The sequence below is a fragment of the Plasmopara halstedii genome (assembly GCF_900000015.1).
Source record: "Plasmopara halstedii genome assembly, contig: Scaffold_350, whole genome shotgun sequence".
In the NCBI taxonomy this organism is placed as follows: Eukaryota; Oomycota; class Peronosporomycetes; order Peronosporales; family Peronosporaceae; genus Plasmopara; species Plasmopara halstedii.
In genome coordinates, this window is record NW_020187271.1 from 527,685 (window position 1) to 541,906 (window position 14,222).

A 14,222-nucleotide genomic window follows, 5' to 3' on the forward strand; every position below is an offset into this window, starting at 1 on the left:
GGCAGACGTGCGCGTGGCGCTCAAGGTCTTTGACCTCCAATCAATCCATGACTCATGGTGTTTCAACCATGCCATTCCTAGGATAAGGTCATACCTTGCATCCAAACCTAAGACTAGACTGCGTTCTACACTATCAAAGTTAAGGAACCTGGCACCGAGGTCGACAGGGACCCTCGGCACAGTGACACAACCTTCGTTGCTAAGCAAACAGTGACGGTGTCACTTAAGTGCGCTTCTAGCGCCTTAGCTTACAGCTGACTTTCTTCGAGCGTAGAGCGTCGAGCATAATTGCCTGACGCACCAGAATCGATGAATTTTTTCATGGCTTATCAAAGCTCTTCACAATAGTTTTTACGAATAGCACGTCCGGCTTGCACATACGTTCCGTGTTTAAGAGCACCGAGCTTTTCGTGGCTGAACCGAGCTGCCCTCTACCTTTTTGAGGCACAACGGTGCTCAATTAGTCCAAAGGCGACGAGTGTTTTCACAGACAAAACGCCGTCGGGTATTTAAACGCTGCCCGGCAGCTCGAAGCTCCCCCTCCTGTTTCTCAGCATACCTGAGATCCATTGGTTCGGGTCCGCTCGTCGAGCATCGAGGGTGTGCATTCCGACCAAGTCGTGCTGACTTAAAGCTAAATTCGGCATTCAATGCCACATTCTCCACTTTTTTAAAAGAAGACGGATGCACATGGAGGATTTCCATTTTGGCCACGCCAGCGTGCAGGCCCTCCATAAAGACGGCCACTGCGACAACCTCAAGGAGAAGATCGGCTACAATTCCCGCAATGAGAGTTCTCAACTCTTGGACATAGTCCACCAACTCCTTCTTGCTCTGTCGGGCAGTAAGGAAACGCGATCTCACGCGATAAACCTGGTTAGGCGGAAAGAACAATCGCAGAAGCTGACGCTTCAGCTCCCTCCTAGAGGGCATCTCAGCTTCAACCGAAGCACCGCATGTCAGTGCCCATTCTCGCGCTCGCTGCTCGAGCTTGGAGATAGCTAGCGCCACGCGCTGTTGCTCGTTCTGGGGTATAGTGGATGCCATAGCCGTCTCGGCCTCACTTATTCAGAACATGAGATTCTCTTTATAATTACTTCGAAGGTCTAAGCGATCACCAAGAGCGGCCTGGGTCGGCAAAAATTATTTGTCGTCGACTGTGTCTATGACTCCATAGTCGACGCTGACAGCTTCTGCTAGAAGTGCTCTAACAGAGCATATTCATAGTTTGAAAACACCTCTAGGCGCGTGCTTATGGCCTCGGGCCCTTGCGCAACAAGGTGCTTCACGCCCTTAGGGCCCAGCAGGGACAGCAGCCCGACCTGCATGCTCTGGGGCAAATAAGCGTATTCCTCCATCCTCACAGAGGATCAGTCGTAACGACTCAGGCGCAAATTGACGACGAGTGCCACAAAGTGCAGCAGGGCTACCGTAGCTTTTTTCCCCTCTCAAAAAAACCTTTAACCGCTCCAGTAGACCGCCCTGCACCTACTGGTTTCCAACGTTTCCCGAACGCCCATGGTATTGGTACTACGTGACTCGGAACCATTACGATGTGAACCATATTGTGAGGCACTTCTTTCACGTGGACGATTGCGGAGGATGTGACCGAATTGCTAATATCCAGAACAGCGAACTTGCTGCCTATAAACAGTCAGCGCGCTAATATCCATTCATTACGAATTTTCAGTAGCAGCAGTCACTGCTTCCATCGGGTTGATCGAATGACCACATGTTCGACGCTACAAACGTCCTCACGTAATGCACTCAAAATTTATCGTTCAAAACGTCGGTCTCTGCCGAAAGACTGGAGTCTTAGGAGGACAGTAAGTGAGTCTCACTTAACAATGACTATCAGTGCCTCTGATCGTATTTCGCTTGTCATACTAAAGCGAAATAATTAGTTGTACAATACGCCATTGTCTTGACGGCATGACAAAAACTTCAAACGCTGACAAAATGTCATGTTCGGTGGAAGGAACATCAATTCCATGGTAATTTTCAAGTCTGCCATGTAGCAAAGAAGCCTGGGCGATTGACTTCCCGTTTCATTCTACAATCCTTTGCACGGCCATCCAATTACGAAATGGCGAAGGCCACTTACTAAGGTGTTCACAAACTTGAGTCATCGTGATGGCAATTTTCATTTCTCGCAGCCAGGACGCACTATTTTCATCTTGAATCCCGTGATAACTAGTCACCTTGATTTTTACGGGACGCTCCATGTGTGCCGACGTGGTTACTACCACTTGTTGATGAGGTGACTGAACTGGCATCGTTACGTTTGCGATAAAAATCTCGATAATAGTTGCTCATACGCAGCAAAATTCGCAGAGCATCGAGTTATCGCCTCTTGATCCAATTGAATCATATTGGAGACCGCGCGATCATCGATTTAAGCTCGCAACTTCACCGCACTCTCCCATTGCGAGTGTGTTTGAAACGGATATTCCTCCCTATTGATCCGAGGACGACCACCGCCTGTGATGTACTGAAATAGTCGATAATTAGCCATTACATGAAAGTACCTTTTGCATTCGTTGTGGGGGTTTAAAAGAGAAGATTACACTATGGTGTATTCAAATGCAAACGTGACATCTTATATGAAGTCCCAAACATTCTGTGTGATACAGAATGTTGATGTCTACTCACGATCTGTACTGGTCACTAGTCCGACGCGTCTCTGCTTCCGAAGTGGATGGCGTAAGGATGTCCCTTCTACTGGATTCTCGCACGTAAGTCGAAGTTTAAGCTTATCGAAGTTCAAGCTCCGCACACCCAAGATTCTGTATGAGTTGAAGCCGAGGTCTAACCTCAGTACATCCTTGATCTATTAATCAAGACTCATGGATCTGTTTGTAAGACCTCGATGAGCCCTTAGGGTGTTTTGGATGTTGCTAGGAACACATACTTATTTAGATTCAATTGAAAATTTACTTTGAAGATGTTAAGTCATTCTTCTTCTCTCTAAGTTGGGACTGTTCTTCCTTCTCTACGTCTGAACTTGCTTCCTCGTCGCAGAAGCCACTGTGTCGTGCCTGAGTAACTGTTGGTGAACAGCACCATTTTAAAACTGATAGCACTTCAAGTGGTCTTTTCAACGACACTCTATTTCGGTAAGACGACGCGACTATTTAGCACGTCTCGCATTCAAGTCCAAGCCGTACTCTGTCCTTGTCCGAGCAACATAGAAGGAATTGAGGAATCATTCAGTCCATCAGTATTGCAAGTTGCTGACGAATGAGATGATCCTCGTTTTCTTCACATAAACGGATGGCGCTCGAGCGGTTGCGAGACGTCTCCAGGGAAGTTGATGTCGTTAGTCTACTGTAAAAGTCTTATTCAGATGATACGAAGAACGCGGCCTTCGGTTTCATGCATAATGAGATTATGGAATCTCGGAAGCAAGTCGTAAATCCTGTTTTTTCCGTTCGGAACGATGCCTCTGAAACTGAACGTGTCTTTGTACGGTGGTGGAGAGAACGAGCCTATCTCACGGTATTTGTCAAGTTAATTCCAGCAATCACTGCAAGAAAACTGCGAGACCCCTTGCAGCAAGTGTTTTCCGCAATGTCCAACCTTGCGGGTCGTACGAAGTGTTGGGTGTATGACAAGCGTTTTGTCGATCTAATATGGTTTCAGCTACAACACATCAAAGTCGAGCTGAAGAAGACTTTTGGACCACGACAGAGTAAGTATCGGGACCGTGCCGAGTTCTAGAAGCTGTATCAAGGTCACAATCGTATGCACAGCGTCCTCGCTATTTGGAATCTTGCCTTGAAGACGAGTCGATTGGCGTTTCAACGCAAGTTGTAACGTACATGGCGGGTTCAAACGACGGTATGATACGGAATCAGCTGATTCGTGATTATTAACGACTCTGATCGATGCCATGAATCGTGCGATGCAAGAAGAGTTCAGCATCAAGGAAGCCAAATTCAATGGGTTCGTACCAAGGCAATCGACCGGTACACGTACTGATCCAGGACCACTAGATATCTCGTACATTTCCACGTCTGTAAATGATCGTCCTTGTAACGATGGAAGTAAGAATCTGCTTGAGATTGCCCGGAACTGCAGAGTTTTATTGCCGATTCGGCAACAGACACAGGATGCTTGGATAATCACGGACGATGTAGAGGTCACACTTACAAGGGTAAAAAAACGGTAACGTACAGTAGGGGTGGAGCTCCCTACTGGGTTCGAAAAAAGTACTGTGGATGCTGTGGATACATAGAACACTGGCCCCAGCGTGCATGATGCAAATGCGGTCTCTACTATGAGTGATGGAAGTGCCAGGCAAAGTGCAGCTTTGATAGTCCAAGAAGTCTTTGTAGATGATTCTGAGGAACCACTACGAGCTTTGATTGACAATGATGCGTCAATCAACTTTTTTCGAGCGCGATTTTTATCTGTGCATGGTTTTAACCTGCCCAATGTGAAATATAAGATGTTTTTTTCTATTAGAAAATGGACCTAGAATGAAAATACCAAAGCAAGTCATTTGCTTGGCGCTGAAATTTGAGAATTTTCGAAGTAAAGTCGAATTTATTCTTCTCGACCTCGATGATGAATTTGATATCATCCTACGCGTGCCATGGTTGAAGCGTCACCACTTAGCATTGACTAGATGAAAATGATGATCGTCGTCAACAAGTCGGGCATCGCTAATTCGAGATGCATGACGTCGAACGCAAAGGTGTGGGGCGTATGCATCTGTTGAAAAAATTACATATCTTCCAATTATGATTACGGTGTGCAATGCCCTCATGTTCTTGGGACACGCCCACGAAGATTCATGTCACGACAGTTACTGGAGATGGAGCTGTCGGGGCGCCAGAAAAAGACTCTCTCCTTTGCAATCGACCATGACTTCCATGGTCGATGGTATTATGATGAATAGCTGAATTAGACGCAAAGACCCATCCCGAGAGAATGATAAGAAGACCACCACGAAATGTTTTTCGATAAGTATTGTGCGTGCCCCTGATCAAGGTTCAATTTGTTTTTATGAAGGAATGATCAAGATCAAGACACTTCGAGCGATTCTTAAAAATGTTGTGGTCTGCAGCAAAGAAGGTTACGTCGATATTGTCCGTCACGTAAAGGTTGAAAATCCAGCAAGTTAAGTCAAATAATTGCTTTTCTCGCCATTGATGAGCAAGAAGACGCTGAAGCGTTGCCTGGCAAAAGGCGAATCCCACAAATATACGATTGTCGAAGAAATCATCGGCGATGACAGCAATACTGCGGAAGTATTTAATGAGAAGACACGAAAGGCGTGGGAAATTCTAAGTAGCAATCCGTGTATGGACTTGTCAACAAATACGCTGAATATTTCCAAACAAGGTGCCGGACGAACTGCCACCTTACATCGGCATTCGTCATATGATTGACATACTTCCTGGTATGAGGTATTGTATCACACGGCAGTGACCGTTGCTAAAAGAACAAGTCATTGCAATTGATCTGTTCTTTGCACTGAGACAGAAGGCTGGTCATGCGTGTGAGAGCAAATCTCCGCATTGTAGTCCAACCTTCTGTGTAAAGAAAGCCACAGGTGGTTGGCGCATTTGTTCACGCTTTTAATAAATTGAACGGTGCGACCATACCTGACAAGACTCCGGTTCCACGCAAGGATATTCTTGATGGAATGATTGGTAGTGCCATATTTTAGTGCGATCAATCTTTATCATTGCGCGAAAATGATACACCACTAATTGCAGTCAGTACCCCATGTGGTATGCTGTGCGAATGGTTAGTGATGCCACAAAGTTTGAAGAGCGCTCCCGCGACTCTCGACAGAATGGCGACAATTTTCTTTGTCAAATGAGAAAGTTTGCATCAATTTACTTTAACGATACATTCGTGCATATCTAGAAACCGGGTGAGAAGTCTGATGTCGATGTTCATCCGATCATCTTCGTCAGGCCTTCCAAGTTATACGAGAGAAAATGCTCTACGCTAACTTATAATCTGTTTTTTCTTTGCAACTGAGACCTTCGGTCTCGGCTGTTTTGTGGGCAAGGATGGCATTTCCGGAGAAATACAAAGCCATCCATGATTGACCTGTGCCAGACAATGTGGAACAACTGATACAATGGTCACACACAATTATGCAGAGTTGGTGAAGCTCCTACAACTGTTATGAAGGAGAAGTTAATTGGGAATGGTCAAATGATCACCAGGCGATATTTGCCAAAGTAAAGAAGAGCTTGAGAGAAGATCCTGTTCTTGCGATTGCAAATCACGATAATTTGTCTATGTGGTCTGTGATACAAGTGATTATGCCATCGGCTTGCGTTGGTGCAATACGATGAAAACTGTTTTGTATCTGTCACGACAACTCCAACCCGCGAAACAGAACAATCCAACTCATGATATCCTAGCAATGAAGTATGCTTTGGATAGTCTCGTGTGTTCTTGCCTGTAGAGGAGGGCTTTGTGATCTTTACAGATCATGCCTTGCTGCGTATGTCACCTCATTTATCGCAGAGAATGGCTCGATGGTGATCCTTCTTTGCGGAGTACACATTGCAAGCCAGGTCTAACCCTAGAGTAAAACTTTGCTACACAATACAAGCCGTGCAAAATGATCATCTTAGATGATGTTGTCAAGACGTCCAGACTATAATCCAAAGTCAAAGAGCGAGAACATACATGAGTCATGTCGACAATGCGATGATCAGAGTGCAGGCAACGACTACAATGCAGAAGAAAATCTTCCAAGGGTACAATTCTGATGAGAGATTTCAGGACTTGATGAGGTATCTCAGAGACCCTTCTGACAACGTCTTCCGTCTCGCACACGACCGCGTGTTCTCCATTTCGGAGTACACAACGGTTTGTTGTACTATGCAGTTGAACATGAGAACACAGCAAGAGTGTTGTTCTTAATGATGAAGGTTTGCGTCATCGGAAGTCTGTGAGTATGAACTTCACATTCGAAATTCGAGTGCGACACATGGAGACAGTGAAATTCTTGTATTAGTGGACCGATTTAGCAAGATGGCTCATCTTATGTCTGTTTTGAGGAAGATAATTGCCATGAGAACAGCTTAGACGTTATTCTTTGTCTTCATGACCTTTCTTTTGAGATCGTGTCTGACCTTGAAGCCCGTTTCACGTCAAAGCTTCGGAATGCATCATTTGGACTATTAAGCACCAAATTGTCGATGTCATCAGCGGCACAACCTGAAATAGACACTCAAATAGAGCGTGTAAAAAAATCATGTCATGGAGGATATACTGTGTAGTTACGCAACGTTGTTCAACGAATGACATGAATTTCTCCCTTTAGCAAAACTTGCGTTGAGCGACTCCACAATCTCTTGTCAGATCATACTATACTACCTGCTCTCATTACGAACGAGATCTTCATCATACGTGGGGAGGGACTATGGATATAGAGCCACAGTTGGACCTACATGCTGTCACAGAGTTAAGCTCAATAAGACCTTTACACGACGTTACAAGTCGTGAAGAACAGCACGATGATGACTTTGTTGTGAAGAGACAAGTCGTTTTGTTCGAGACTCAATTGCGAAAGCTCAGGATCTGCAAAAGGACAGGCAGATAAAAAAGGAAGAAATAATAAGAAGGTATATAATCTTGTACTACATAGCACGACAAATCTGCCTGAACATGCAGTGTTAAACTTGGGAGGCAGGAAGCTTTGCCAAGATTCGTTGGGCCGTACCAGGTTTTGTAACGCAATGGTAATGCGTATACATTAGCCATCCTTGCACGCGTGCGCCTACATTTTATGTAGGTCGACTAAAATTGTAGCTTCCGAGTGGATCTGCCTATCCTACTATACCTTTGATAAATGATCGAGCTGATCATGAAGTTTATCCACTTGTCCGCGAAGAGCAACAAACTCCTCACTCTGGAGATTCTCTTAGGCGTACAAGCGTTAGACATCACAGGATAGCTCTTCTACTGATTCAACAGAATGATACTCATCACAGAGTGCCTTGTGTGCAGAGCCTGCCTCTTAAACATAGCGCAACCGGTAACTCACGCGACTTTTGTCCTTCAGTAGTCGAAATTTTTTCATCATAAGCGTGTTGAAGCGGAAATCAAAACGGGGCTCTAAAGTGTAAATACTACCATGCCTTACGTCGCGTATTTTTTACCCACCCTCATCATCGTGTTGCATCAACGCAATCTGACTATATTCATTTTGCATTTTGCCAGCCAATTCTCAAGAAACTATTCTCAAGATGATCTATTACGAGCATTAGGCGGACCATATGTCAGAACGTCGAAGTTTTGAGTTCAGCTCTGCGAAAAGCTCTCGCAGCGATCTTCCAGCGTCAAGCAACGCTGCTGCAATGCCTCGATTTGCCAACGACGCGCGCTCTCTACTTCCAGAGTCGCTAAGTCGTTTTCTCGTTCAGCTCTACCCCGCTATTAGACTCTTGCGGAGAGCGTCGTTGGGTGGTCGGGACGATTGCTGATCACGAGGGTCGATCGACTTGGCATCGTTGAAAAAGCAGTTGAACAATAAACGCTTCTACAGAGTTCGGTGGTGCGGCCCTCCATCGGAAACGAACACGTATGAATCTCATCAGGCCGCAGAGTTTGATGTCCCCGACGTGGTCCGCAGCTACGTCAATAGCTTGAAGTGTTGCGAGAGGCAACACTGTGGCGACCAGAGCTTGGTTGTGCTCGGTCATGATTGGGGGTTCCTGCTAGCGCCGACTCGGCGATGAAGATTCTCCATTTTTTTGCTCTCATGGCGAATGAATGTCCGCATAAAATCAAGCTTAGCTGCGGTGGGCTGGGCCGAATCATCGAAATTGCTGGTCCGACACTAACAAAAGCAACGTTCCATCAAGGACCTCTTGTCTCCATTTTGGTTGAGAATGGAGAAAACGTCAAAATATTTTAGCACCGTATTTTGTCGTTTTGACGAAGAACGTACTTAGATGTTGGCTTGTTCACTTGATCGCTTCTTTGTTGATCGGAAAGTGAAATACCTCATAAGGTCTGCAAAAGTATCAAAGTACTTTTGAAATTGTGGAGTGGATGGTGTAATGGGCTATACTTTGCCACATATATGCACCATCCAGATTAGCCATTCCATTCTGTTTGTGATGAACAATCCCTTGTGCGATGGGATGGGTCATAACGTGTGTTGTTTTAGCTCATAACTGAAGCCAAAAGATGTAGTAAACCTGCAATCTTAGACTTCTAAGCAGAAATCGAGCTGATTTTTGCTACGAAGAGCTTTTTGCCGCGCCTTAGATGACAATGTTAAAGAACTTAAGTGCATTTTATGTTCAACGCTTGAGGGTGCAGCTAGGCGTAACAGCGTCGTCCACGCTGTAGTCTAAAGCCGCGAGCATCAAGTAAGGAATGGGCAATTTTAAATTGTCACTTCAAAGGCAGTGAAGTCGCCCAATAGGACAAAGGCGATTAGGGGATACAGGTGAGCTCAACGCAAAAATTGAGTCTTTTGGTGGTAGCTTACTCTAATTTGCCAGACAATAGCTTTATTGCGCACAGCATGATGCACTTATATGGAACTAAAAAATAAGCATCAGGCCCTTCAAACGATTAAGGTGGGTGATAGAGTATTTAAAACTGTAGCTTGAGCGATGCAGATTTTTAAAAGTAATAGGAGGCGTGACCTTTCAGTATAAGCTTACGAGAAGCAGACTGTTTACCATGAAAGCTGAGAAAATCACTTTGGCTCCACATGTAGGACGCGAGTTTTTAAGGCTAAGATGATCTAAAGAGTGCGAAGCATGTGGAGATAGACAATGATAGCGGAGCGTTGATTATGGGTAGAAGAAAACGTTTAAGGTAGATCAACAGCGCGTGAGCAAAGGAACTGTTGTCGAAGGACACGGGTCAAACGAATTAGACTGACTGACGAAAAGTAATAATCAAAGGACAAGCGTCGGAATGTCGAGATCGCGAGCAGCGGCTGGGTACGATGGACGAGAAATATGGGACCGACTTGACCCCGACGCACGAGGTTGATTTGCGACCGCAGACCCAAGCCATGCGGGGAGAACAAGTGAAGATTGGTGGGGCATTTGGAAGAGCCAAGCGATCCGGCCTGACAAATGATGTTGTATCATCGTCACGCCACTAACCGTCTAGACTTACCAATTGTAACACCCATCATATTATCACTTTGCAGTACGCTTTTTATCACGTGCATTTTAGCATGCACACCATGGAAGTCAGACTTCGGCCGTCATTTAAAGGAGTTCGCGACGCTAGACTACTGCAGAAAAGTTTGTTTTAAATGAGAAGCTAGGTGTTAACGATTCAAATACACTATATCTCTACTTAAGAAATGCTTGATCTTCAAAGTCGATAATACAAATGTATTACTGATAAGGATAAGGGTTAAGCATTTCGAGAGAAAGGTCTGGTCTGATGTTGGGCGCGTCAACGAGTTCGGAGTCGCTCAGCGCGCGCAAGGGCTTGAGCAACGAGATAGGTGCCAACAACTGTTTCCTCAATGTGATCATCCAGAGTCTGTGGCATGTACGCAGCTGCCGCGCACTTATATCTATGGGCGACCACGCCGTGCATCATCGTTGTGGCGGCCAGCATACGAACGCAGGGTCGGTGCGGACACAGACCATCACTCCTTGTCTATTGTGCGAACTTGAACAGATTTTTATCATGTATCAGTTTGCAGAACAACCGGTACTTGACGTGGAACGTGTGCGACTCGCGTTGGGTGACAAATTTGCTCTTGGAGCCATGAACGATGCCACAGAGACGCTCGAGGCGATTTTGGACGCGCTGCACTATGACACATTTAACCAGATGCTACTTCAGCGTCGCAAGAATTCTTCTGCGATTGGAATGACTAATATCGCGGATGAAATGTCCGCATCCTTACAAATAGACGCTTCTGCTATCATCTGCGAACCACAATGCGTAGCCCATCGCTTATTCCAGATGAATCTTATGGAGCTTAAAATTTGTGCCTCTTGTGGCCATACAGCTGAGCCTATCATGAATACGGATTTTCTGTATCGGGTGTATGCACAGGAAGTGCTAAACAATGCGCGAAGTGAAAAAAATGGTACGAAGATGACGCTAGAGGACGCACTTAGAACAGAAGCTCAGTCACAAAAAGTGGCTGGAACGTGTGAATTATGCGATGTAGGGGGACATAGAGCATTAAGTAGATGGATTTTAACGTTGCCGATGGTGTTCGCGATCAGTATCATTTGGTCTAGTACTCAAATGAACAAGACGGATATTAAGGACTGGCTGGAGCTCTTGTCAACCCAATGTCAAATTGACGAAGAGTCTCAACAAGCACTCGATTTAGGTCGTATTTTCAGACTGGATAACTCGACTGAAGATTCGTCATGTTTCTCATTTCGTGGTCTTGTGTGCTATTATGGAAGACACTATGTGGGATTCTTTGCCAGTACCAGTCTGGATGATAACGGAGTGGAGCGACAGCGTTGGTTTCTTTTTGATGATACCCGCGTTAAACTTGTGGGTACGTGGGCAGATGCTCGACAGCGTATTGAGCGTGGCGGCTATCAGCCGACATTGCTTTTTTATGAGCAGAAAGGCATCAAACATGAAACTCTTGAAAAGATCGCTACAGAAATTCACAAGTGGTGGGAAGCAGCAGCTGACAAACCTACCAACAAAAAGGATGCGTCAGAGAAGTTATGTACTGGGACTACTATTAAAAGCGTTCCACACGAAGTGGAACGTGGCATTGAAGACAAGCTGTTGGCAAAGATGGAGCGAAGTGTTCAAATTTCTCAAAAAGACTCATTATCACCATTTGTTCAGGCACAGTCCAGGACTCTGCCGATCAGCCCGGTATTGTTGCCTACTCGTGCACCGAAATCAGTGCCTGCACAAATCGAGTTTCAGGCAGGGAATGGGTGGCGCGATGAGGACTTTCATCTGCACAAGGCACATCAATCTGCCCAAGACACGCTACAACGTCTCAATGGAATTTTGGCAAAAGACAAGGGTCCGTTGTCGACTCCTGTCGATAGGCGAGCGGTGCTACGCATGGCAATGTCTCATTCGATGCAAAATTCTGTTCGTCTACGTGACTACTCGGTTCATCCCGCCACTGACGAGCAACTAGACGTGAATCCTGACAACATTTTTGACGATGAAAACCCCGTGACGAAAGGCAATTATAATATGAAAAGTTTTCAGAGCGATCATGCACTTGCGTCGATAGAATTTGATGATATGCCGGCTCAGACTCCCCATGGTCCACTTATGGGTTATGATGTGAGTCTGAATGCCTCAGATGGTGGTATTGGGTTGTTACTGGACGATTCACCAATTGATGAGAGTTCAGCGTCGGCTTTCGTAAGAGGAATCAAAAAAGTTTTTACTGTGTCTGGTTTTGAGGTCAATGGTTTAGGCGCCAAGTTGTCTGCTGAAGCAAGTGGTGCGATTCGCAAAGGTGATATTCTTGTGGGCATAAATGATCACATGCTTGAAAATGAAGACCTTGTGCACGTACTTGAAATGTTGCTGATGTCACCAAATCCAGTGCATCTCAAATTTATTCGTTTTCAGCTGTGGTCGTGTCCACGTTGTACATTACTGAACAAGGTGACAGACGTAGTTTGTGCTGCTTGTGGACACAAACCAGCCGTGGAAAGCTTAGCATTGTTGCGGTAGCGATACTGTAGGCGTCAGTGGCCCATTTAACGATTATATTGGCTAAAGCAGCGCTTTTGAGTGCTTCGATGAACACGAGAACTCATCGTTAGCACGGCTTCGTTAACTTAGGTACTTCCATTACCTGAACGCTTCCACATTCAAGGTATGGCGTAATGTCCCATACTGTCGCTGGTCAGTCCTATCAAAGTAACAAAGCCAACCAAATACTCGTAGATTGATAGAGTATGCTATATTATATAGAAAAAGTGATAGTATGTGTGATTGAAACACTTGGTGGTGGTGATAAGCCAATTGCCACTCTGCAATTTTCATTACTGTAGTGTATTATTCTAATGCTCAATCCATGATCTTTCATATATTAGCATAAAACAGAAAAAATTAGTTGATCGCACACAAATCACAGTCTTCTGTGCTTGACAAAAACCTACCCCTCCATTAGCATAAAGGGAAAACAGTAGCCACACATCGCTCCATCCAAACACTTGCCGAAGTTCTCTCTACTGCTCAGCACCACTCACCACGTCGACCCTCCGCAGCAATGTTTTTTCGTCTTTTCGTATCAACTTTATTCGTGACAACATTATTGGCGGCGAGCAATGCCCTGATGTACTTAAACGATGAATCAAAAATTAGAGCTCTGAGAGGGTCCTCAATCGCTCCTGCTGCGATGGAATTTTATCAGACTGATACTTTAAATGAAAGCGGAGAAAACCATCGCAACATGCAAAGTGAGGATCGCAACAAACGTCGTTTGAACGACTTTTCTCACCAGCCGGAGTTCTCTGATATAGCAGTGCATCAAATGCCTTCGGATAAGGGTTTTGGAGGCGGACCTGCATTAGCAATTATCGCAGTTGTCGCAGCCAGTTTTATTTTGGTCGACTGTTTAATTAGGCAGTATTTCGAAAATTAAACAGCACCAAAAGAATCTTTTATCTCATGAAATACAGCTGTGTTTTGTTAGAAGACATGCCTATGCGCTGAGAACATTACTCAACAGTGGAGGAATGCACAAATGACTGACAGCTTGTCCACACAGTCACCAATGAAGGACGTTAGCGGAAATTTTTTCATGTAGACAACCTAGCTCAATTCATATGCCGTTGTCTTTGCACAGTCAGAGGTCGCCAACCTGAGGCATCTTACTGTCGTAATATACAACAGATCCACTCTACTTGAAACATTCTTTTTTCTGTATTTCTACCACCGATCGGGAATCAAGTCTTGCAAATTTGTATCAGATACAATACAGTCAAACTGAACGAAATTCAAATTCCGCTTTGGCATTTTCGAATATCGGTACATACGAAGTCCGAAAAAAAGGATTTGTGGCACAAGTGGGCTGGTCAGAAAATTTAGGCAGTATGATTACAAGTTACAGGAATATTAACTATGAGAGACTATGGGTGAAACATTATTTTAATCTCGATCGAAGTAGAATGAATCATGGATATATGTAGTGTAACATCTCGTGTGACCACACCCAAACAAGATTACGGTATGTAGCTAAGTAGCCAGTAGTTATGCATGTATTTAGATTTTACTATATATATTTAGTATATTTAGGA

General features: G+C 44.9%; 3 protein-coding genes across 3 annotated transcripts; all 3 read left to right on the forward strand.

The window, feature by feature from the left end:
* The first annotated feature begins 9,629 nt into the window (after nt 1-9,629).
* Nucleotides 9,630-10,533, forward strand: PHALS_15354 (uncharacterized protein). The gene has a single exon (XM_036407391.1). The coding sequence runs from the start codon at nt 10,080-10,082 to the stop codon at nt 10,266-10,268; it is 189 nt and encodes a 62-aa protein (XP_036263099.1). The 5' UTR covers nt 9,630-10,079; the 3' UTR covers nt 10,269-10,533.
* A 3-nt stretch (nt 10,534-10,536) lies between these two features.
* Nucleotides 10,537-12,651, forward strand: PHALS_09155 (inactive ubiquitin carboxyl-terminal; the record flags this gene model as incomplete). The annotated part of the gene is made up of 1 exon (XM_024724606.1): nt 10,537-12,651. One exon carries the CDS (start codon nt 10,537-10,539, stop codon nt 12,649-12,651), a length of 2,115 nt encoding a protein of 704 aa, XP_024575465.1.
* A 541-nt stretch (nt 12,652-13,192) lies between these two features.
* Nucleotides 13,193-13,567, forward strand: PHALS_09156 (uncharacterized protein; the record flags this gene model as incomplete). Its single annotated transcript, XM_024724607.1, has 1 exon — nt 13,193-13,567. One exon carries the CDS (start codon nt 13,193-13,195, stop codon nt 13,565-13,567), a length of 375 nt encoding a protein of 124 aa, XP_024575466.1.
* Between the last annotated feature and the right edge of the window lie 655 nt (nt 13,568-14,222).